Source organism: Cannabis sativa, chromosome 2 (assembly GCF_029168945.1).
Source record: "Cannabis sativa cultivar Pink pepper isolate KNU-18-1 chromosome 2, ASM2916894v1, whole genome shotgun sequence".
Taxonomy (NCBI): Eukaryota; Viridiplantae; Streptophyta; class Magnoliopsida; order Rosales; family Cannabaceae; genus Cannabis; species Cannabis sativa.
Window position 1 is genome coordinate 60,804,300 of NC_083602.1, and position 27,144 is coordinate 60,831,443.

General features: G+C 30.4%; 2 protein-coding genes across 2 annotated transcripts; one reads left to right on the plus strand and one right to left on the minus strand.

The window, feature by feature from the left end:
* The first annotated feature begins 13,425 nt into the window (after nucleotides 1-13,425).
* LOC115719406 (18.5 kDa class I heat shock protein) lies at nucleotides 13,426-14,420 on the plus strand. Its single transcript, XM_030648441.2, has one exon. It carries the CDS (start codon nucleotides 13,716-13,718, stop codon nucleotides 14,187-14,189), a length of 474 nt encoding a protein of 157 aa, XP_030504301.2. The 5' UTR covers nucleotides 13,426-13,715; the 3' UTR covers nucleotides 14,190-14,420.
* A 257-nt stretch (nucleotides 14,421-14,677) lies between these two features.
* LOC115720339 (subtilisin-like protease SBT4.6) lies at nucleotides 14,678-26,850 on the minus strand. Its single transcript, XM_061109507.1, has 11 exons — nucleotides 25,703-26,850; nucleotides 18,430-18,497; nucleotides 18,233-18,341; nucleotides 18,053-18,144; nucleotides 17,743-17,989; nucleotides 16,786-17,287; nucleotides 16,588-16,688; nucleotides 16,296-16,499; nucleotides 16,070-16,181; nucleotides 15,759-15,972; nucleotides 14,678-15,670 (listed from the first exon to the last, which is right to left on the minus strand). The coding sequence occupies exons 1-11, from the start codon at nucleotides 26,848-26,850 to the stop codon at nucleotides 15,099-15,101; spliced, it is 3,369 nt and encodes a 1,122-aa protein (XP_060965490.1). The 3' UTR covers nucleotides 14,678-15,098.
* Nucleotides 26,851-27,144: the final 294 nt, after the last annotated feature.

A 27,144-nucleotide genomic window follows, 5' to 3' on the forward strand; every position in this document is an offset into this window, starting at 1 on the left:
AACTATTTCTGAGAAGGAATATGGAGTAACGAATCACAGGAGACATCGGAAATACAAAGTTTTGATACTGAAATATTCCAAATCAGAGAATACTCTCCTCATAAAAGTTTTAGAAAATCAAATTCCCTTTCTAATGACACTAAAATCTTTAAAATCGGAGTTATAACGTAAGAGATATAGATATTATACCGAAACAGTTTTCTAGAAATCCTGAAACAAATGGATTTCGAACTACAGCAATAAAACAATAATTTTGACTTAGAATAATCAATAATTAGTGAATGGTTTCTTCATAAAACATTTGGAAAATTGAATTATCTCTTCAACAGTACCAAGATCGCTAGAATCGGATCATTATTCAGAGAGATATTCGGATTTTACTGAAACAACTTATATAGAAAATATGAAAAACGATTTACAACAAACATCGTAAAAATACTAATTTTTGACATAGATAAATTTCGATTCAGTAAAACCTTTCTTCATAAGAATTATAGGAAATTTAATAAGCTTTCTATAGACACCAAGATTGCGAGAATCAGATGAGTATTTAAAGAGATATGACAGTTTTACTGAGACATGTTTCATTCTGAAAAATAAGAAAAGGAGACCTACGAAAATTCTCCTATTGTGATCAATAAATAAGTAATTGTAGAGTTTCTTACCTCAAATACATCAAGCTACTTGGATCGATAGACATAAGATGATGGTGATCAAAGATGAGAGTGAAGAGTGGTATAGATTTGGCTAAGGATGTAATGGAAAGATGACTTGAAAATTTTTAGGGTTAGTCTTGCTCAGATAGGTGGGAAGAATAGAATGATATAATTTTAGGGTTAATGAAACCTATACTATTCTGACTCTTTTTAATAATAATAATATTAACATAATAACAATAATAATATGATAAATTATTAAATAAACAAATATCTAACTTTTAAATTTAAATTGTAAGTCTCAATCTCGTAACTTTAGGGCTTAGTTTTGACCTAGAAAAATTACGAATTCTGATATAGTTATTTCTACAAAATTTATAGATCTTTAAATTATCTTTCCAACGCCACTGAAATCACCTCAATCCGAGCTCTAGAACTCCAGATATGATCATTTTAGTAAAACAGTTTTTAATCCTGCGAATTTATCCAAACCTACGAATTTTTAACATTAATTAATTAAACTCACTAAATATATTATAAAACCCTAATGGACCTTCATATTGGGCTTTAATTAAACGATTACTTACTCTGTAAAAATACCATAATATTTTACTTTTGTAGTTAATACAACTTTAACTCTCTCTAGAAAATTGGTACAACTACTCTAAGCAATAATATCAACTCACTAACAACACAAAGAAACAAGATAATTATCCTCGCTCAATTAATATCCAAAAAAAAAAAAAATTAAATACTATTATAATCTGGATATTACAATTCTCATTCACTTTCTCTTTCTCTCTTCATCTTCTTCTTCTTTCTTCTCATCTACTTTATATTATTTTATAACACGTTATCAGCACGAGTCTCTGCCCAAGCTTCAAGCATGAGTCTCTGCCCAAGCTTCAAGCATGAGTCTCTGCCCAAGCTTCAAGCATGAGTCTCTGCCCAAGCTTCAAGCATGAGTCTCTGCCTAAGATCCAATGTAAGTATTTTGTTAAAGTTCTTGAATTGTTTCAAAGTCACGATACACTAAATATATATTTATATATACTAGGTTGAAGTTACGTACTATGTACGTATACTTAGTTATATTTTAGTTATTCTTTTCAAATCATATATTATAATTTTTAATTATTATAATATACAATAATATTGATAATTTAATTAAATAAATAATGTTATTTTAAAAAGCAAATAAATATTTAATATAAAGTAAATAAAAAGAACATAATGATATATTAAAATAAAAACAATGTGTAGAGTTTTAGAAATAAACTCTTAATTCTTGTATATAATTTCAAATAATTATAAGATGTGTTTCTAATGTTTTGTCGATTTAGTGACTTAAATATTAGTCTTAGTAGCCTTGTTGGATAAATCAACAACCACTGAGTGTTGTGATATTTTGTTATTATAATGAAATAATTATCAATAAATAAAAAACATTTTACTTGGTGGCAAATTAAACATGAAATTTAAAATACATATACACATGTAGAGAAAGATAGTTACTTGGTGGCAAGAGGCAGACTCTTCTTCAAGTTGATTTCTCATGTGCTTAACATTTTACTTGAAGATTGAGGTGGATTGCTTTACATCAAACTTGAGAAGAAGAAAGATAATGCTAAGACCAATCAGATGAGAATAAAATTAGTATAAGCTACTGAATCCAAGTCATTTTTTTTCAATTTCAACAATATAAACAACGCTAGTCTTAGTTTCAAGAGTTACTTAGCAAATTTATATAGCTACAAATACTATTGTAGGTATATACACATCAGCAAGTTCAATACTCAACACAATCGCTAATATAAGTTCACAATTCTTTCAGAGTTATTTAATGTTCCTAGTTTTTATTTTAAAAAAATATTATAGTTTTAGGAATCCCATATTTCATCTTTTTTATTTTTTCGTGGTAGTGGTGGCAAATTCATCTCTATTGCTCTTAGAAGGTGATTCAAGTTTTCCTATATTATAGTAGCAAACTATTTGATTTCTATTGGATCTTTTAATTCGAAACTACCATTTTGCACTATAATGACTCTGCAACTTTCAAACAAAGATAGTTTCTGTGAGTTTTACTTGTATTTGTAGGATTTGTTTTCATTATCCTAAATTGAGAATATGAATGAATATAATACTCCTATTTATTTTAATCGTCAAAATCAAAATCATAATAAAAAATAAAACTAAAATGAAAGCATGATCTTTCATAATTAGATATGATACAACAACATTCCATAATCATAACCCAATATAACAATGAAAATTATTCATTCATTCATAATTCTTAAAATATAATAACAAAATACGAACCACACCAAGGTAGAAGAGGCTGGTAGTTACTTCATCTTCACCTTGTAATTAAGAAAGCCCCCTTGAGTACATGCTATAATCTTCAATCTCTGACTTTTGGTGTGGTATTCTACAATATCAGAAACTTAGAATATCAATAATACCAGTACAATTCACAACTATAATACATCAATTATTTGAACTTCTAGGCTAATCTTCATCTCATACATTTTCTACTTATAATTAATGAATATTAGTTAAACAATTCACTTACGTACACAACTTCAGTTTTCCACCACTATTTGAGAATTTAGAGCAAATCTTAGACAAGTGAAACTTTATTAGTCGAATCATATTATGTTGTAGCTTCTCCAACATATAAAATTAGATTATTAGCACAAGAGAGAAAATCAGCACAAATATAAAATCCAAAAAAAAACATTACCTTGGTTGTAACAAAGATGAAGAATCGTCCTTGAAGATGAAGTGAAGGCCTTTCTTGACAAATATCAAGAAATCAATAAAAGATCTTATTAGAATTCATAAAACAGTGAGGTAGCTAGCTTAAGAAAATGAAGTCTAGAAATTTACCAAACATAAATAAAAGCAAAACAAATGCAGAAACTTAAGTCAATCAAATACTTAATTAGACAACAAATAATCCTGTGCAAACAAGAAGAAATTTATCTAGCGGAGCATGGGCAATGTTAAATCCACCTAATAAAAAGGAAGCTCCCCCAACTCGTCATCGCCTACATTGTTTGACGTGTTTGCATTGAAGATTGATGAATTGGAGGTCGCAGACTCGTCAATTGGATCCCAGAGTCTTGCGGAATCTTATCAAGGACCACGACGAGTAGTCATCGTTGCAAGGCAAATTGGGGAGTGCTTTTCTAGATTAAGATCCACATTCAATTAGAAAAATGAAAATTGAGCTCTGTTGTAAAACCATGGCTATGGGTTCTCCCTCAGGCCTTTGCTCCAGAGAGAGAATAAGAAAAATGGCTGCATAATTGATTCATAATTTTTCTAAATTTGTTTTCTTGCTTCAGGTAAATTCGATCCGATTTCCCCTCGTTTGAGGTTTGACTGAGAAAAACGTTAAAGCTAGGTTAACGCTGTTAACTTCAATAGTTATAGATTTTTCTAAATTTGTTTTCTTGCTTCACGTAAATTCTAGGTTTGTTAGAGAGATATGTGGTTAAGATAATTTTTTTAATTTAAAAAGAGATTATTAATATTTAAAAGATTGTTTAATTTTTTGGGTTTAATTATTGGGTTTATTTGTTAACGGGAGATCAAACCTAATCGTTAAATTTAACAGAATATTCTTTTTATTTTTAAGTATATTCTGTTAAACCAAGAAATGCCGTTAGATAGGCACTTTTAATATATAAAGATAAAGATATTCATCTGACTGAAACAATTTCAATGATTTTTTTTATTTTATTTTTATCTATATATCTATATATTATTGTATGTATATGTTTTTATATATTTATTATTGATTTCATATATATATATATATATAATATTCTTATCATTCATAATATTTACAATATATGTGTGCCTATGATATGATAGAGAAAATCTATATAAATTATACATATATCCAAAAGATTATGTATTATCGATAAAATATTGCATATATCCTAAAGATTATGCATCATCGATAAAATATTACATATATCCTGAAGATTATGCATCATCGATAAAAAATTGTATATATCCTGAAGATTATGCATCCTCGATAATATTGCATATATCCTGATGATTATGCGTCCTCAATAAAATCTTGCATATATCCTGAAAATTATGCAAACGTAATATTCATTATATAGTTGATGGATATATAATGAAAGAGATGAATACATATTTATATATATGTTCTTGTATTCTTTGAGGACAATGAAAAGTAATCTAATATCGATATACATTTTGACAAACATTTCCTGAAGTAAATGTTTTATATTTGTCAAAAAAAAATGATTGTATTTATGTGAATACAACTAAAGAATCATTAAAAATGATTATTATTGATGCAATTTTATAGTGGGTTTTGAATACCTAAAAAGAATATTAAGAAAATTGCATTGAAACATCAAAGTATAAGAATAACAGTGAGCATGACTAATATTATTTAAATACATGAGACATGTACTTATTGTTCATCATTCCCTGCAGAGAATGATACGAATTGAATTCAACTACTTTTAAAGATTGTTTGTATTAGTCATGTTACTATACATTGTTATTACTTGCAATGTTGAAAATTATTGCATGTGACATATATTAAAGATCAAATTTTGCATACATCTTGGAGATTATGCAAAAATTGTATTCATATATTCTTTGAAATATTGTTAAAGAAATTGTTGAGTAATTTCTTTTTATATATGAACAAGTAATAAATTTTTAAGAAATTTATAATAATGTTCTACTTGTTCAACGTCATTCCCCGAAGTGAATGTAATGATTTTAAATAATCAATGGCATTGTTTGCTACTCAAATATTTCCAGAAGAAATTGGAAACAACCAAAAGATGAAATACCACACACAATCAAAGTGCATGAAATCTATATATCATGTGTGGGATTGAATAATAGTAGTCGCGTACCTGTAGTACGGACACACTTATAATCAAGATAAAAGTATATTTGATTATTGAATAAGTGTGAATTGTACAAATTGATTGTACATTTAGAATATTTAAATATCATTCCCTGAAGAGAATGAATAGACATGAAATTCTATTTCAAAGAATATAGATTTCACATATATTGGCAATGCCAAAAGCAAATTAATATATACATATTTTATTATTTCTTGAAATCAACAGTTTCAAACTATTGTTAGTACAGGATATGTATATATATAGTTACTATATAATTCAGTTTGCATATTCCCAGAAGTGAATATATAACTTACTAACATTTGTTAGTGATCCAATATAATCAAAGTGATAAAGAATCACAAAATGATTATTTGAAAAGCTTCCTGAAGAAGTCTTACATACAATTGCTACTTGGAGTAGTAAAATATATTTGTATGTACCTAGATGTATAACTTTTATCTAGTTATGAAAGTAATAAGAAATAGCTTATTGTATGTACTGGTTGTACATTTAAATATATAATATATCAAGTCATGATAATTAGACTAATGAATAGTCTATTAATAAATTAGACGACTTGTTAAAAAGATACCAGGAAAAATAAATGATATATTATGGTTATATCTATTTAACCATTACAATAACATGATGAAGTTGTCATGTATCTTTTAAATTATACACATCATTGAATTGATGATAGTGATTCATGAAGAAATATAAAGCTTGATAAACATAATAGTGACTCCTGAAGAGTGTATATGTTTTGGAGAATAATATAATTATATTATTCGTGTATATAAAAATGAAACTTTTTATGATTACTTATATGTTGTAGTGATTTTACATTACCTTGTGAAAGTTTCATTGAAATACAAATTATAGTGAACCTGAACTTCATGAATTGAATTATTTTGACATATGCAATAAATTGTCAAAGAATTTGACTAAATTTTGTTGAAGAACCAGAATATTCTTCTCATTGTTAATTTATAAGGCTCAAAAGAAGAATGTGCATATATTTGCACATAGAAAATATTTAAATTATATTTCTTTAACAATCTTGAGCCATTGTTAGATTTTTATTGCACAGTTTCTTATCGATGTGATAAGATTATATGATCATGCATTTACAAAATGTGTAAATTTATGTATTTCTAATTATACACGTATGACTCATTCTTAGAAATGAATTAAGTTCATAAGTATTGAACTTGAAACTAAAGTTTATTGAACCTAAAGCTCAATGTCATATAGTATATATGAGTTTAAACAGATATTGATTCATTGTGATATATTGAAATCCCTACAGGTGTATTAATATTATTAGATATCACAATTTCTTAAAATTCTCTCGATCAGGGGGAGAGAAGCAAAAATAATCCTTGCACAAAGTATAAGAACGATATAGTTCAAAATGATATATACCAACTGCAAATCAATATTACTCAAAGTTGAGATAGAATGAGTTGAAAACGCCTGAAGCGTAAATGAACAATATAGAAATTATTAGTAAATGTTCATTTGATTTGCCCTGAAGTTGTTAAATCTAGAGGTACTCATGAAGATACCTTAATGTTATAAAGTATTAAAATGATAACCGTGATGAAAACGGTACTCGAAGAGACTCCCAAGAGAAGCTAGACATAACACATTTAATCATAATTGAATCCCTGAAGTGATTCGTTATAGGTACCTATAAATGATAAACATATTTGAAAATGTATAATTTAAAGAGATCTCTATAAGTTATGTCAATATGGGAGGAAATTATCATTTATTGAAATTTTTGTCGACAATAAATATTGAATGTGTGCATATGCAATAAACTAACATGAGATAGCAAGGATCATTGTATTAGATTTGTCGAGAATTATCGACATACATTTTGATTTTTGGCCAAAATATTATGACGCAATCCAGGCAAATTTACTCACATAAAGTGAAGTAAGACCTGTAGGGTGTGCAAATAAATATTTCTAATGAGAAATTTGCATATATGTATTTGTACATAATGAATTGTTGTACAAAGTTTGCATAGACATGAGATTGATTGAAGTAAGGCTTAAATATTGAGAAAATATAATCATGATTTGATTATAGCCTGGAATATATTTTATGAGGATTTATAAGCGTCACATAAAAGTTGCAACAAAAGATTATTTATTTGGAGCTCCTAATATAGTGAGAATTTGAAATAAGCCTTATCTAAAAATTCTAGAAGAATTTAATACATGTCTTAAGTGATATAAATTCTAAGTCGCGCGCACTATATGACAAAGATCTTTGTATGAAATAAAGACATGTAAGTAAATTATTGTTTGAAAAATATGTATGGTTGTCTATGCAGTATAAATACGTAAATTATACGTTGTGATAGACTCTTGAAGAGTTTTTGATTAATTGAAGAACAAACTGTTATTTCTTTTGTATATCGAGAAATATTAAATGTATAAAGTTTGTTCATTAGTATTGAAGTCCTGAAGTACTTCATATGTATTAAGAATTATAAATATATGATCATTTGATATGAAAATTAAGATCATACAACAAGATGGAACAAATATATGGTATTGGAGTACCATCATTGTCACAAATGAAATTTATATTATCATTAATGTGTTATGTTCATATCTACTTGAAATGTTAAATTTTAGTATGAACAAGATTGTATATACACATGAATGATACAATTAGTTGGATAAAGATTAATGTTCCACGAACCCCTCATCTATAATTTAGAAGTCCATACATACTCTGTAAGAGATAGAAAATATATGATCAAAGATTATATATGGTGATATTTTAAAAGTGATAACAATAATCTTATGAGATATATTATCACCAAAAGAATTATGGATCATATGTGCATGAGGGGGAGACATATTCATGTTGCACTCTTTTTCCCTTAGTTCAGGTTTTGTCCCAATGGGTTTTCTTGGCAAGGTTTTTAACAAGGCAACTTACAAATAGTTATGAATATGAAATATATATTGTACTCTTTTTCCCTAGCTCAGATTTTGTCCCATTGGGTTTTTCTGGCAAGGTTTTTAACGAGGCAACTATAAATCATGTTAACATACTTGCATTTTATGAAGCAAGTAGAGAATGTGTGTGAGTGAGAACATTGACATAGCATATTCGGGAAACATATGGATTGCACTCAATAAAGAAGTATCAACCCAAGCAATTCTCTATGGATAATACTGCTTGCATCGTTCAACTAAAAGGAGGTACATTGAAAGAGATAGAGTTAGAACACATTCCACGAAATTCTTCTTTATACGCTTCAAGAAAATGCATATTGGTGTTCAACATATTCAATCAAGTGTCAATCTTACAAACTTATTCACAAAGTTATTACCAACATCAACATTTGAGAAGACGGCAGACAAGATCGAAATTCGTCGATTAGAAGATCTCCACAAATGCCTAAATGAGGGGGAGTTAGTTTACACTATACTCTTTTTCCTTTGATCAAGTTTTCAGCAAGATTTTTAATAAGGCAGTTATTATGGACATCCAAGGGGGAGTGTTATAAATATTAATAATTATGTGGATGTCCAAATCTTTTATTTGTTACCATGAATTGTAATGAACATTCATCTTTTCCTTAGTTTCCCTTTTTCTTAGTTTCTTAATATCTCACTCTTTTATTTGTATAAATAGGGGTTCACCCCATTGGAATAAACAACTCAGAAATTCTCATTCACTTTCTCTTTCTCTCTTCATCTTCTTCTTCTTTCCTCTCATCTACTTTATATTATTTTATAACAAATTTATTATTATTATTATCTTTTAACAATTTTCATATCATTTGTTTTTTTTTTTTTTAATTTTTGTGTATTAGAGAATAAAATTAAGCTTTATAATTTACTAGAGTATTAAATATGAGTGAACTTCTAATAGGTATTATTAGAAAAATTTGAATTTCAATACTTAATTTTGTTATCAAATTAAAATAAATCCTTAATTTATTAATTTTTACATTATATAGTTGAGATTGTTCTATCAGGCAAAGAGAGAAATAAAGAATAAAGTTGAGTTTGAGTTAGAGAGAAGGGGATTGTTATCCATGTTTCTGGATAGAAGACAAGTGTAATTTTAAGATAGTTTAGTTCAGTTACAAAAGGCCAGACCATAGGCTTAATCAAGATAATGGACTAGATCCATTAGTGAAGTCAAGCCATCCAAATGACAGATAGATGACTTGTACAAGCGAGATAAATATTCAGCATAGCCAGTCTCCAAATAGCATCAAATAGTGCTTTCAAAAGAGCAGTTAATGAGCCTCCAAATATAAAGCTTGGGATCTCACTCATTTGTTATGAAATCTCACAATATTAGGACTTTATTACAGGATCATTTTGACAATTAAATATTCTAAACGAGGAAATGAAGTAGTTATTAATCAAGCATTTATGTGTCTTTATTATCCACAAAGGTAAGACACGTTTTGATAACTATCAATATGATGCGGCATCCACGCCAGCAAAAGATCAATATCTCATGGGTCAAGCTTCACCAAATGAACCCAAAGTCAATTTTTGTATTTACCCCATCAGTGGGCAAGGTTGACATACGAGCAGGGGTGGAGCCACAGCCAAGAGAAGGGTGGCCATGGCCCCCCCAAATATTTCAAAATTACATTATATATATAAAATTATTTATCAAATAAAGTATATATATAAATAAAAAATTAATAATAAATAAACATACACAATATACATAAAAAGTTGATAACTTTCATCACTAAAGTAGAAGTTGGGATTTAGAATCTCCTCTAGTTTAGTATTAGATTATGTTAAAATTATTTTATTCATATAAATTTTTATTTATAAAAAAATTTACCACACTTAAAATTTAATTTGTGCCTTAAGTAGAAGTGTAGTAATATTTCCAATTTAGATAATATAAGTAGAAATTTGAATAATAGAGTACTTTTTGTTTTATTTTTATATTTTATTATAGATGATTTTCGACATAAGAAAAAAATCGTTTTAAATTTTAGTATTGCATATAAATATGTACTACAAAAATTTTATTTGATACTAAATTACAATTTGGCCCCCTAACATTTAAGTCTTGGCTCCGCCCCTGCATACGAAAACCATTGGAACATAAATATAAGAAAATTCATTCATGCAAAGGGATATAATCTCGAGATTTGAGAACTTAGGCAAGTTCTAGGGTTCAGAATCTTGACAAAACACTATGTAAATTAAATAAGCTTTTCCAACCATATAATAATATTTACTCGTGGATTAGTGTTTGTTAATACTCGAACCACGTAAAAATTATCGTCCAAATCTCTATATATTTTTTTTCTTTAACTTTATTATATTTCATATTGACTTTCAAAAATCTCGGTAAATATTTTGATACTTTCATTGAAAGCTAAAAAAAGATTTGATACAAAAGTTGTGAACTGCAACAATGGTAGCCACAAGAACCACAATCAACAAATCTAGTGTTCGTGATAGGGACACTCCCATGGATGATGTGATTCCCCCTACTGAGCATGCAAAGCAGGTATTGTAGGAGATACATCAAAAGTAACTAATCGTCCCACAAAGAAGACTCAATATAATGAAAAAATATATTGATGAAAATCACATCAATGAAGAAGGCAACCCAAAAGATTCAGATGATGATCCTAAAGATGACGATCCTGAAGGTGACGGTGACAATAAGGACGGGGAAGGGTATTACTATGAACTAGATCTCGAATTCATTTGAATGGCTAAAGAACTTACTAAAACCAAAAAGAAGTTGAGGGATCAAGAAGAATTGTCTTGTCAAATGCGAGAAACTCTAGCAAGATTGGAGGCCAGGGAATGTGGCTCCAGATGAAAACATTCCTGATGAACCTGCTCCTTAGGAAAATAATAATACAAAGAAAACAAATCCTACAAACCCTAGAACTTCTTATCACGCGAGGAACAAGGGAAAATGTGTCATGGGAGAACCTACAAAAAAGATTGCTCCAATTGCTCCACAGAATAACATGAATGCTGCCAACCAACCTATGCAGAAAAAGAAGGCAGCTAATGCTCCAGAGCAAGGCCACCCGATTGATCCGCAAGGTAAAGTTGCGCGAGGGGATAGGCCTAGTGCTCAGGTAGAAAGGCCTACCATTCGGGGATGGAAAAATTGTCCTAGAATTCTGTTAACTAGAGTGATGGATTAGACAAAGTTCACCAAATTCCAGAAGATAGTATGTAAACAACGGACCTTCAAGAACGCTTAAATGGAAAGAAAGATCGAGATAGAGGTGAGAAGGCAAGACCTCGCAAAAAAAAAATCTCAAAAATCACATCAATGGTAGAGTTTTTTGACATTCCTAGACGACAACACTAAATGTTTGGAAGACCAAATAGCTGAATTGACCAAGGTCACGAAACGTCTTGCCTGGAAGCAAAGTGGGGCCATATCTAACTCAGAAGAAGAAGATCCAAAACCATATTTCTTTTAATTTTTAATAATATTTAGATACTTCTACAATACACCCCTTAAAAGATATCTATCTATGCACCCCAATCTATTTAGGCATCTGAGAGAATTTTTTAGTTTAATTTTATTTCATGGTCATTTATGTTGTAGTTATTTAAGATATTATGTAAAATTTTGAGAGATTTAGAAAAATTTAACACGCCTAAAATAAGATTTAAACTATTTGTTGCACGAGAGAGTCTTTTATTTATAAGCGTGTGAAATCGATTGTTTGAACCCTATAATTGACGTGTTAAATTTTTTTAAAATTTTATAAGATGTCTTAAATAACTACAATGTAGACGACCATAAAAAAAAAATAGATAAAAATATTCTCCCAAATACCAAAATATATAAAAAGTGAATCAATAGACTCCTTTTAGAAAGGTGCATTACAGAATTTTTCTATTCTATTTATTTGAAAAAAAACATTACTATACTTAAAATTAAAACTTATAATTTTTTTTTATAAGTTTCATTTATACATAGCACTTATCTAATTACTAAAATTATAAGTTTAGTTGCTAGGTGTAATTTGAATTATAGTTAATATAGGGTGCTTCTACAATGCACTATATCAAAATAGGTGTACTGATGTAACCTCTAACTGTTTAAGCATTTATAAGAATTTTTTAGTCTAAATTTTTTCATAGTCGTGTACGTTATAGTTATTTAAGACATTCTGCAAAATTTTAAGAATTCAGAATAATTTACAATACAAAAATCAATGTTCAACCCATTTATTTTACACACGTATTAAATAAAAAAGTCAGTCGTGCAACAGACTCTTTAAACCATATTTTCGATGTGCTGAATTTCTTAAAATTTTACCAGAAATCTTAAATAACTACAATGTATATGTCCATAAAAAAATTGGACTAAATATTTTTTTAGATACCAAAACAAATAAATGTGCATTGATGTATTCATTTTAAGAGGGTGTATTGTAAAATGTTTAGTGAATAAATTACATGAACATAAGCAATTATCAAATTTTCACCATGAAATGATAGGAATTAAATTTTTTTGGAAATTTTACATTGTACCCACTAAAAAGGCTTGTATTGATGCATTATTATTTGTTTTGACAGAGAATTTTTTTAAGAGACATCTTGCAAAATTTAAAAAAATTTAACACATTAAAAATAAAGTTCAAAAAGTTTGTTACACGCCTAATTTTTTTAATTTATACTAATGTAAAATAAACTGTTTAAACATTGCTTTATAAATTATACTAAAGTTTTTAAAATTTACTAAATATTTTAAATAATTATAATCAACATGACTATTATAATAAAATAAAGTGAAAAAAATCTTAATGCTGACAAAATAAGAGGTGCATGCTAGATCAACCCAAATTTTTTGTACACAAAAATTAGACATTTCTGGAAACTTTTTACAGAGCAATTGGATTAGAAGCAACTAGAATGTATTCGATATGTCGTTTGGCCAAGGCTCGCGATGTCTCTAGATTGGTCGTCCATTTAACTGCCGAAACCCCCAGAAATTACTAGAAATTTCACCTTAATTCTTATAAATATACTCACTAAACCCCTCAGACTCGATCACTACAGAAATATCGATTCTTCATTTCAAGTAATCAAATAACTCAACATTTCTCTGTTTCAGCGTCCTTTCCAAGTAAAGATTAGTAAAGATGTCGCTCATTCCTAGCTTCTTTGGTGGCCGACGAAGCAACGTTTTCGACCCTTTCTCTCTCGACGTTTGGGATCCATTCAAGGATTTCCCCTTATCTAACTCATCTTTTCCAAAACTATCTCAGGAAAACTCCGCTTTTGTCAATGCCCGAGTGGACTGGAAGGAGACTCCGGAGGCCCACGTGTTCAGGGCCGATGTTCCGGGGCTGAAGAAGGAAGAGGTGAAGGTGGAGGTCGAAGATGATCGAGTCCTCCACATCAGCGGAGAGAGGAGCGTTGAGAAGGAAGATAAGAACGACACGTGGCACCGGGTCGAGCGAAGCAGCGGGAAGTTCATGAGGAGGTTCAGGCTTCCGGAGAATGCGAAAATGGATCAGATCAAAGCTGCCATGGAAAATGGGGTACTCACTGTTACAGTCCCTAAAGAAGAGATCAAGAAGCCTGATGTCAAATCCATTGAAATATCTGGTTGATCTTTAGAGCGTTTGTTGGTGCGACTGTGATTTTGGTATCGTTATGGGTCCTTTGTTATTGTAATTGCTCTGTTTTAGATTACTGTTTGTCATTTCTGTAGATATACCAGGTGTGATCTGAACTTTTGATCCAACGTGAAAAAGAAATAAAATTAGGTGTGGTCAGTTGAGCTTTTGCTCATCTTTATTCTGTACTTTTTTTTTTAATCAATGAGATATAATTGGAAATAACAAGCATTCTTCATTTGTTCCTCTGTTGTTAATTTCATAACGACAAGTTAAATAAATGAAATAGAATAGGAGACTGTATCATTTGTGAATATGTGTATATTTTCTCTTGCTTAATGGATGAATTGTTCTCTTTATATAAAACATCATGGTTACAAGGACAAACAAATATGTAAGCATTATTAATAACAAGTCAGTTAATCAAAACTTCACTTTTCGAAATAAATGAATAAATAATAACAAAAAAAGAAAATGCCACATCAAATTTTGCTTACATTTCTCTAAAGTTATGCATCAGTTTCAAGATTTGTGGTGGAATTACTTGTCTATAGATAATGCCTTAGATGTAATCTGGATTGAAGTTGCATATAACAAAAAGAAAACCTAAGATTACAAACAAAATAGTTGGGTATTATAGACTCCATTCCATCATTAACAGAAAGGGAAAGAAAAACAAAAACAAGATGTGACGGATTAGCCTTACTTATTTCCATTTTGGCCTTTCCGTATTATTTTTACCAAGCTGATACATTTTCAGAGCCACCATGAACAAAACTACTCCTTAACTAACTCCATTGTTATGTATAACAATGTTGTACACAAATAGCAGAAGAACAGTTGAATTGGTGACAAGCTGATGAGGAAAATGAAAACAAGCCAGCTAAAAAGACAATTTTGACTTTAGTCCAATTTGGCCTCAAAACTTTCAATTGAATTGGAATTATGCAAGACAATTGGACTTCTGACAGAATGAGTACCATCAGACCAAACCAGTGATGCAGAAACCATAGGAATTTTCTTTGTCAAACTACCACCGTTAACAATCACATCAAAAGAAAGCTCTTCATTCAGTGACTTGAAAGAAAGCACTTCAGGCACTACTTTGATATTAGTTAGAGATCTTGAGAAAATCTGGGCCTTATAAGTTGAGTTTGCAATGCCAACATTCTTAATTCTTCTATGAAAAGAGACTTGAATTGGTTTGTTTATTGCAACTGTAGCAGTCATTGAAGGGTAATTGAGATCCTTTCCTGATTCCCTCTCTCGTATTTTGGGGCAAGTAGTGCTATTATCTCCTGATATAAGCCTAACTTTTTTCTCATCATAGCCAATAAGGCTGCACAGAAACTTTATGTAGTCTCCTTCTAAAGTTTCATACACAAGCCCAGGGTGTATAGCTTGTGTGGGGTTGATATGCCCGGAACCATAGTCATATTCTTTATTTGAATTTTTAGTATTGTTCATCAACCAAGCTACAACCAAAAAGAAAATATAACGAAATTTAACTTTAGAAAGACAGAAAATTGTTATGTGTAACATAGAGGTTTTGAATGGTAATACCTGTAGTCATAAGAGAAGATTTAATGGCAGAAGGAGACCAGTCAGGGTGAAATGTTTTAACATAGGCAGCTGCTCCAGCAACATGGGGACAAGACATGGAAGTTCCAGAAACGATATTGTACTTTACGCGCCTCTTGTCATCAGCATTCTCTGAGGGTGAGGCTTCATATGAATATGCTGCCAATATATCTACACCAGGAGCACTTATATCCGGCTGCACTAATGTATTGGAGCATAATATAATTTGAGAAAAATGCTTTAAATTAACAGAAAGCTTCAGAAAGTTACTGAGAAAAGTAGTTATATATAACCTTCATAATATCAGGTACAACCAAGTTTGGCCCACGTGAAGAAAATGAGGCAACCAAAGGAGCTGTAGAATCTTTCAAAGCTTCACTTTTTAGTATTGTTGCTTGAGGATTTCTGCAAAGTTACCAAATATATTTTATCTATTTATACATAAAACATATGATGAACCAAATCAAGATTGTTGTTTTGGCTAGTGAGGAAACTTGATCAAGATTAATCCATACATACTTTGATGAATTTAGATAGGACAGTATAGTGTTATAGTCTTTCTCATTCACATTTGATGCAGGGAATGGGACAACAAAAGAAGTATCATCCAATTCACCGATGGAAATTGAACCGAGTGCACCGGCTGCAAAGGCATCCGATATTTCACACAGCATAATCTTTCCCTTCACTAAACCACTGTGCATGCAGTTTATGTCACAAGTCCTGAAAAATTATATTGTTTCTTAAATTAATATTCACTATTGAAACTTTTATAAGATTAATACAAATAAATGGTTTGTAGAAACTATACCCCGGATCCAAATCTGGGCATTTCTTAAAATCTGAAACATTGGATGCATCCACTAGAGGAAATGTTGTTCCATTCAATGTAAAAGAATTTACAGCTTTCCCCTGTAATAAGAAATGACAAGAAAAAACCATAACACTTTCAAGTAAAAATAGTGTTATAAAAATGTATTATCATTAGTAGTACATAGAGACTACATACAATTATGGTGGTTCCATTGCCTTTGTCAAGCACAATCTTGTCTATGATTCTTCTATCTGTGGTACTAGCAGCCACTGTCATCAGCCATGGTGCTACACTTGCCACGGTTCCAAGAGCAGGGCCACCATTTCCAGCAGAATGCACAGTTAATATCCCTTTCTCCATGGCATGGAAAGCTCCAATGGCTGTTACATCATTGTAGAAGTATGAAGGAGCATCTTGTCCAATGGAGATTGTAATAATGTCGACACCATCAGCAATAGCATCATCGAAAGCAGACAAGATAGAGGCTCCAAAGCACCCGCTAGCATCACAGACTTTATAAGAAGCAATTCTGGCTGAAGGAACTCCTCCTCTTGCAGTGCCTTTTGCAATGTCATAAAAGCTAGCTTCCTTCACAATGTTGCCAGCAGCTGTTGAGGCTGTGTGGCTTCCATGACCTTCTTCGTCCCTTGATGATTCAATTATTGTTGTTTCGTAGAACCGAGCTCCAATAACTTTTCTGCAAAATGATCAGTCATTAGAGAAGATTATAGAAAAAGAAAAAAAAGCTTTACCACCAAAACGTTAAGACATAAGATACAGTGTCATATAAGATTATCCCATCCAAAGATTTGAAATATAGTCATTAGCATAGTTCAAATGGTTTTGAAATAAAATTCTATAAATTTTAGCATAGTAAAGTCAAGCTAAAAATAATAAGACATGAAAACTAATCAAAAAAGCTAGCTACCATCTAAGGGGATATTAGGCTGTACAAAATATAGTGTCTGAAAATATTAATCTACTTATAAAAATATAATTTATCTACTCATCATGAATTAATTTGAGGATGAACCTATGATGCTTTGAATCCTTTACTATAAAATACTAGTGCCACTCAATATTGGAAATATTCCCTGTAGATCTTGATCTACAAAATCGAAATTTTTAAAATAAAGGAAGAAGTATATGTACTTATTGCAGGTGAAATTTTTTCCTCCATTGCAAGCACCCTTCCATTTCTTAGGAGGAGGGCCAAAACCTTCATCACTAAAGCTCTCGGATTCAGGCCAAATTCCAGTGTCAATAACACCAATTATAGTGTCACTCTCCACAGTGGGATTTCTCTTTATTGTCTCACTAAGTCCCATAAAATCCCATGATCTTGTTGTTTGAGTTTTGTATAACTTATTGGGGAAGATAGACACAATGCCATCCATACCTGCAAATCATAGTGTGAGTACTTAATAATTTCTTTTTTTCAGTAAGGTTCAAAAATAGTTACCAGCAAGCTTAAGCCTTTCTTTCTCAGTAAGTTTTGCTGCGAATCCACTGAAACTTCTGTTGTAACTTCGCACTAAGGAATCAGAAACAGAACTGCAACACATGGATACAAACACAGACCAATTAACTGATCAATAAGAGAAGTGTAACAAAGATTATATGTGTGTGTGTGTTTACATACCTTCCCTCAAGAACACTTTGCAGTATACTATAATGAAGAGATGTTTGTGAGGATAACTTATCTTGAAGTGCCCCCATGTACACAATATATACCTGTACAATAATATTACCTTCATATTATAAAAGAGTTCTATAGAAAATGGAAATGGTATGTCCCACTATTTTAATATGTATCTATAAACTAAGTTTTAACAGTACTAGAAGTTTTACAAACAGAGAAAAATTCACTAGCCTTTCTGTCTTCATCACTGGCTTTGCTCGAAACGCTTAGAGTGAGAATAAAAATTGTGAAGAAATTGTAAAAGTACAGAGAATCTCCATACTTATTCCCCATGTTTTAGAAATAATAAACTTGTGTTGTGAAAGAGAAGAATGGTATGTGTTATACAAACACTGAAACATACATATGTATTTATATAGTAAGAACACCATATGGTCATCATATATATAAGATATAAACTTCTAGGATATGACAGATTTTAGCTTGACAAACTATTAGAAAATTCTTACCTATTAATGTATATAGCATATAATCAAGTATAGATTAGCATTAACTCGCTTAATTTTATAAATTAAGTGGAAATTTGTCAATGACAACAAATATGGTAGCTTAATTTGCTATTATGCACAAATACCAGGGTAGTTAATGTGGCAAATACAATGGCATAACTCTGAAACAAAATCACTATCTTGCTATTTCTACACAATATTGACTTCCCTTTCTATTTACTAAATTTATTTTCATCCCATTTGCTTTCTCATTTGTGTTTTTAGTTGTTTAATCCCTTCCCTTCTGTTATCTTTTTCATGTTGAAAAAAGGAAAAAAATAATAAAAATAATAATGCTTTTGGTTTTCCCATATGGTGTTATTATTATTATTATTATTATTATTATTATTTGAAGTTAATTAATGTGTCAACCAAAAAAAAAATTATCGTTCTCAAATTTTCCTTTCTAATGTCTCTGTTTTCGATTTCCTAAGCTACTGTTTGTAATTGTCAACCAAAGGTTTTTAGACCAAATCTAATACTCTTCCTCATAGGCCTCATTTTAGAAAGAAACAAATACAAACTTAAATAATATAATTTGAAAACTAATGCTATATTATCTTGGACTATGAATCAATTCTATTATTATGGTTCATAATCATACATAATTTGGAAACAATCTATATATGGTATAAGATAAGTATGGCAATGAACACTAAGGGGAAAAAAAACTCTTCCATCTATAACCATTAAATCACAGAATTTGCTGTGCGTGTGTGTTTTACAAAAATTTAAATAAAATTAATATTGTTATAAAATAATATAAAATAATATAAAGTAGATGAGAAAAAAGAAGAAGAAGATGAAGAGAGAAAGTGAATGAGAATTTCTGAGTTGTTTATTCCAATGGGGTGAACCCTTATTTATACAAATACAAGAGTGAGATATTAAGAAACTAAGAAAAAGGGAAACTAAGGAAAAGAGGAATGTTGATTACAATTCATGGTAATAAATAAAAGATTTGGATATCCACATAATTATTAATATTTATAACACTCCCCCTTGGATGTCCATAATAACTGCCTTATTAAAAATCTTGCTGAAAACTTGATCAAAAGAAAAAGAGTATAGTGTAAACTAACTCCCCCTCATTTAGGCATTTGTAGAGATCTTCTAATCGACGAATTTCGATCTTGTCTGCCATCTTCTCAAATGTTGATGTTGGTAATAACTTTGTGAATAAGTTTGTAAGATTGACACTTGATTGAATATGTTGAACACCAATATGCATTTTCTTGAAGCGTATAAAGAAGAATTTCGTGAAATGTGTTCTAACTCTATCTCCTTCAATGTACCTCCTTTTAGTTGAACGATGCAAGCAGTATTATCCATAGAGAATTGCTTGGGTTGATACTTCTTTATTGAGTGCAATCCATATGTTTCCCGAATATGCTATGTCAATGATCTCACTCACACACATTCTCTACTTGCTTCATAAAATGCAAGTATGTCAACATGATTTATAGTTGCCTCGTTAAAAACCTTGCCAGAAAAACCCAGTGGAACAAAATCTGAGCTAGGAAAAAGAGTACAATATATATTTCATATTCATAATTATTTGCAAGTTGCCTCGTTAAAAACCTTGCCAGGAAAACCCATTGGGACAAAACCTGAACTAAGGGAAAAAGAGTGCAACATGAATATGTCTCCCCCTCATGCACATATGATCCATAATTCTTTTGGTGATAATATATCTCATAAGATTATTGTTATCACTTTTAAAATATCACCATATATAATCTTTGATCATATATTTTCTATAACTCTTCCAGAGTATGCATGGACTTCTAAATTATAGATGAGGGGTTCGTGGAACATTAGTCTTTATCCAACTAATTGTATCATTCATGTGTGTACACAACTTTGTTCATACGAAAATTTAAAATTTCAAGTAGATATGAACATAACACATTAATGGTACTACAAATTTTCATTTGTGACAATGATGGTACTCCAAGACCATATATTTATTCCATCTTGTTTTATGATCTTAATTTCCATATCAAATGATCATATATCTATAATTCTTGATACTTATGAAGTACTTCAGGACTTCAATACTAATGAACAAACTTTATACATTAATATTTCTCGAAATACAAAAGAAATAAAAGTTTGTTCTTCAATTAATAAAAAACTCTTCAAGAGTCTATCACAACGTATAATTTACGTATTTATATTGCATAGACAACCATAGGTATTTTTCAAATAATTTACTTACATGTCTTTATTTCATACAAACATCGTTGTCATACAGTGCGTGCGACTTTGAATTTATATCACTTAAGACATGTATTAAATTCTTCTAGAATTTTTAAATAAGGCTTATTTCAAATTCTCACTATATTAGGAGCTCCAAATAAATAACCTTTTGTTGCAACATTTATGTGACGCTTATAAATCCTCATAAAATATATTCCAGGCTATAATCAAATCATGATTATATTTTCTCAATATTTAAGCCTTACTTCAATCAATCTCATGTCTATGCAAACTTTGTACAACAATTCATTATGTACAAATACATATATACAAATTTTTCATTAGAAATATTTATTTGCACACCCTACAGGTCTTACTTCACTTTATGTGAGTAAATTTGCCTGGATTGCGTCATAATATTTTGGCCAAAAATCAAAATATATGTCGATGATTCTCGACAAATCTAATACCATGATCCTTGCTATCTCATGTTAGTTTATTGCATATGCAAACATTCAATATTTATTGTCGACAAAAATTTCAATAAATGATAATTTCCTCCCATATTGACATAACTTATAGAGATCTCTTTAAATTACATATTTTCAAATATGTTTATCATTTATAGGTACCTATATAGAATCACTTCAGGATTCAATTATGATCAAATGTGTTATGTCTAACTTCTCTTGGGAGTCTTTCCGAGTACCGTTTTCATCACGATTATCATTTTAATACTTTATAATATTAAGGTATCTCCATGAGTACCTCTAGATTTAACAATTTCAGGGCAAATCAAATGAACATTTATTAATAATTTCTACATTGTTCATTTACGCTTCAGGCGTTTTCAACTCATTCTATCTCAACTTTGAATAATATTGATTTGCAGTTGGTATATATCATTTTGAACTATATTGCTCTTATATACTTTGTGCAAGGATCATTTTTCAAAAATTATCATCGATCCCAACTGCTTCTCTCCCCCTGATCGAGAGAATTTTTAAAAATTGTGATATCTAATAATATTAATATACCTGTAAGGATTTCAGTATATCACAATGAATCAATATTTGTTTAAACTCATATATACTATATGACATTGAACTTCAGGTTCAATAAACTTCAGTTTCAAGTTCAATCCTTATGAACTTAATTCATTTCTAAGAATGAGTCATACGTGTATAATTAGAAATACATAAATTTACACATTTTGTAAATGCATGATTATATAATCTTATCACATCGATAAGAAACTATGCAATAAAAATCTAACAATGGCTCAAGATTGTTAAGAAAATATAATTTAAATATTTTCTATGTGCAAATATATGCACATTCTTCTTTTGAGCCTTATAAATAACAATGAGAAGAATCTTCTGGTTCTTCAACAAAATTTAGTCAAATTCTTTGACAATTTATTGCATATGATTGATCATGTCAAAATAATTCAATTCATGAACTTCAGGTTCACTATAATTTGTACTTCAATGAAACTTTCAAAATGTAATGTAAATTCATTACAACATAATCATTACAAGTTTTATTTTTATATACACGAATAATATAATTATATTATTCTCCAAAACATATACACTCTTCAGGAGTCACTATTATGTTTATCAAATTTTATATTTCTTCAGGAATCACTATCATCAATTTAATGATGTGTATTATATAAAATGTACATAACAACTTCATCATGTTGTTATAATGGTCAAATAGATATAACCATAATATATCATTCATTTTTCTTGGTATCTTTTTAACAAGTCATCTAATTTATTTAGACTATTCATCAGTCTAATTATCATGACTTGATATATTATATATTTAAATGTACAACCAGTACATATAATAAGTCATCTCTTATTACTTTCATAACTAGATAAAAGTTATACATATAGGTACATACAAAGATATTTTACTACTCAAAGTAGCAATTGTATGTAAGAGTACTTCTTCAGGAAGCTTTTCAAATAATCATTTTGTGATTCTTTATCACTTTGATTATATTGGATCACTAACAAATATTAGTAAATTATATATCCACTTTTGGGAATATGCAAACTGAATTATATAGTAACTATATATATACATATCCTGTACTAACAATAGTTTGAAACTATTGATTTCAAGAAATAATAAAATATGCATATATTAATTTGCTTCTGGCATTACCAATATATGTGAAATTTATATTCTTTGAAATAGAATTTCATGTCTATTCATTCTCTTCAGGGAATGATATTTAAATATTCTAAATGTACAATCAATTTGTACAATTCACACTTATTCAATAATCAAATATACTTTTATCTTGATTGTAAGTGTGTCCGTACTACAAGTACGCGACTACTATTATTTAATCCCACACATGATATATAGATTTTATGCACTTTGATTGTGTGTGGTATTTCATCTTTTGGTTGTTTCCAATTTCTTCTGGAAATATTTGAGTAGCAAACAATGCCATTGATTATTTAAAATCATTACATTCACTTCGGGGAATGACGTTGAACAAGTAGAACATTATTATAAATTTCTTAAAAATTTATTACTTGTTCATATATAAAAAGAAATTACTCAACAATTTCTTTAACAATATTTCAAAGAATATATGAATACAATTTTTGCATAATCTCCAAGATGTATGCAAAATTTTGTTAGCCCAAGATATGTTTCCAAGAGGGGGGGTGAATTGGAAATTTAAACTAATTTCGGAAAATTAAAACTTTTAACACAAAATTATGCAATTAGTCAATTAATCAAGTAAAAGCAAGTAGTATGGCAATCAATATATTAAGACAAATAATTAAACTTGTAAAGTAAAGAGTTTAAGGATTAGAAAATGCAAACTCTCGATTTTTACAAGGTTCGGTAGAACTATGCCACCTACGTCCTTGGTCTTCAAAGCTATGGACCTAGCTTTGAGTTCCAATATCGAGCCAAGTTAACGGGCTTGACTAACCCTTACAACCGGGAAATTTTCACCAAGGTATTTCCAAACCTCTTACAATAGTTTCGCACCCCCGAGGACTATTAACCTCTTTCTCGGATTGTTAAAGTGCAAATCTCACTATTTCCGGGTTGTTTACAAAACCGGTGCCAACCTCACCTCAATCACAATATGGAAATGTGTTTGATATACAAGCTAAAATCACTCTAGAAATATGATGATACAATGGAAACCTAGAGTGAAAAGCAAGCACACTTAAGATGAATATAATCAAATTTTGGCTCAAAGTGTGTGAAATGTGTTGGTTTGGATTTCAAACTTAGAAGCTCCTTAATCTCACTTAGATAGGTTAGATATATGTAATAAATGCTCAACCAACTTGATTTTTTGAGTGAAAATCGAGTTTATATAGTGTTTAAGTGAAAAATAGCCGTTTATAGCCGTTGGGCACGAAAAACGAGACTCCCTCTGGGAAAATCGGTTCACCGGTTTACAATAGGGTAACCGGTTCATGGAGAACCGGTTTACCTCTTTGAAACCGGTTAACCTAAATCCAGTGCGATGGGAAAAAGTTCGATTTTTCGCACTAAAACGGCCATAACTCTCTACTCGATTATCCGATTTCAGAAATTCAAACTTTGTTCTCTTAGTTAAACAAAATGTGATTTAGAAATTCAATCAAAAAAATTTTTGAACTATCGTGTGAGAAAACTTGTTGCACAAGTTAGTGAATGGGCCAAAATTTAAATTTATAAAAACTTAGTGTGCTATGCAAATCACTTTAACAAGACTAAAGTAGATTTATACCATTTAATTTTGAGTAGTCTTGATGTAGATGAGCCTCCTAGCTTGATTTGCATGTTTTTGATCCCAAGTTGACTTTTCCCGAGAGTTGACCTTGACTTTGACTTTGACTTTGACTTTTGGGTTGACTTTTTGACTTTGGGCTTTTGAAGACCTCTTTTGAATAGGGTCTTGAGTTGTTGATCCCTTGATGAATCTTTTGCTCTTGATATGCTTGTTGAATCCATTTAGTGTTGCTTTCAAAAGTTTGGTAAAAATACCAAAATATTTATTTTCTCTTTTAAATTTGCTACAAAATCAATAAATCATTAGTAACAAATAATAATCAAATATTTGTTAATCATCAAAACAAGGAGATCGAAAAGTTTGAGTTAACAATCTCCCCCTTTTTGATGATATCAAATATTTGATTATTTTGAAAGGGAAAGAAAAATTTAAGCAAAGTAAATTGAATTAGCTCCCCCTTAATGTGTGCAAGAAAAAAAAATTTACCTTTTAATTTTACCTTGCATGAATTTGTAAACTCCCCCTCAATTTTTACTTATGATAAATGAATTAGATACCAAAAAAAATTTGAGGTGATGCCAAAAATTAATCAATAGTTGTTCTCCCCCTTTTGATTCATCAAAAAGGGTGGCAAGGAATTCACAAAATATAAAAGAAAAGAGAAAAAAAATTAATAATAAAAATAAAAACAAAGCAACAATCCAATGCATTAAAAAAAACATAATATCCAAAATAACATTCAACACAACAAAAAAAAAAAAAATAAAACAAAGAAAAAGACCAACTAACACAAAGTCAAGAGGCATGAAGCCTTTGCACACAACCAAAAACAAAAAAAAATAAAATAAAGATGCAAAAAGAAAAAAAATATGCAAAAACTAGTTTGGTGGGGGGCCAAAGCGATCCATGTATGCCCTCCATTGTGTCATTTCCTCTTGCATGTTGTCAAACCCTTGCTCCATGTCTACTCTCAATGTGGTAATATCACTCCGTATGGTTGTCATCTCATGTTGAAGAGTTGAAAATTGGTTGTTCATTTCACCTCTCAAGGTGGTGAAATTGGAAGTCATGGAAGTGGTAAGGTTGGCAAAAGCTTCTTCAAGGTTAAAGTGAGGAGCTTGGGGTATTGGAGGCACTTCCTCTTCGCCTTCCTCTTCATTTTGAGCTTGGACATCTTGCTCTTCCCCTTCATCTTCACTTGGGACCAAGTGTTCATCCTCATGGACATGGGACATTGAAGTGGTGGGAATCCACTTCTTTTCCTCTTCATCGAATTTGTAGCGCATGAATTTGAATGTGATCTCACCAAGAGTGTCGGAATCCTTGGGTTCATAAACATCAATTTCATCTTCTATTGGGATTCCTAGAAGTGGGAATAAATAGCTAAGGAGATAACCATAGGGTAATGCCCTTTTTAGGGAAGGTTTAAACACTTCATGCATGGTTTTAAGGATGAGATAGCCTAGGTTAATTTGGTTTTCGCCCATTATAAGATTGTATAGGAGAACTTGATCAATGGCACTTACCTCATCTTGATGGCCTTTCCTAGGAATAAGATTTGAGCATATAAAGGCATGAACTATTTTCCCTTGAAGGGCGAGGTAGGTTCTTTTTTGTTTTAACCTAAAGGAGTTACCTACACACACATGATTATTAAAGAGGTTAAAATTGAAAAAGGCATTATTTTTAAGGCGAGGTCTATGGTCAAGCAAGAGGCCATCTTTAGGTGCATTAAGAAAATCATTAAGCGAGTCAATAGTTAACTCAAAATGTACTCCTTTGAGATCTCCCCTAACGCTATATGGATCACATTGAAACTCAATGCAAGCATAGAAGGCTCTAACTAACCTAGGATATATATTTGTTTGAATTTCTAACAATTTTTCCCATCCCATACGCTCAATAAGAAAATTAAAGTTGACATACTCAAGGGCTTGGAGATCACATTGCTTACCATTGATGACATCCCTTTGAGAGTAATCTTCCTTGAACTTCCTTGCAATTTTTCCATGTGAGAAGAGATCATGCTTTGCCTTAGTCCTTTGCTCCTTTTGTTGCATTGACACTTTTTGCCTCTTTGGTCTTGAAGAAGAGGCCATGGTGGTAGGAGGTTGAAGAGAATAAGGAGATTAGGTTTAGAGAGTGAGAATTTGAGAGAAAAAGGGTTTGAGGCTCTATTTAGGGTTAAGGTATCTGAATGGGGGGTGAGGAAGTCGTTAATAGGGTTTTTATAGCAAAAAAATCAGTTTTGAAAAGACTGAAACAGCCTTGGAATCGGGCCCAGCGAAAAACCGGTTTACCGGTTTATCAGGTACACGCAGAACCGGTAAACCGGTTTCTGCAGCAGGCCAATTTCCCGAAAATTGCTTGAAAACCCGTTTTGTCCAACCGTT

Bases quoted from the DNA above. Each gene is read 5' to 3' on its own strand.
- LOC115719406 (XM_030648441.2), top strand. From the start codon at position 13,716: ATGTCGCTCATTCCTAGCTTCTTTGGTGGCCGACGAAGCAACGTTTTC.
- LOC115720339 (XM_061109507.1), bottom strand. From the start codon at position 26,850: ATGGCCTCTTCTTCAAGACCAAAGAGGCAAAAAGTGTCAATGCAACAA. The intron at 17,288-17,742 runs GTACATATACTT...ATCATTTTGCAG, and splicing joins AAAAATTTCACCTGCAATAA to AAAAGTTATTGGAGCTCGGT. The intron at 16,182-16,295 runs GTATGTATGGAT...GTAACTTTGCAG, and splicing joins TCCTATCTAAATTCATCAAA to AAATCCTCAAGCAACAATAC.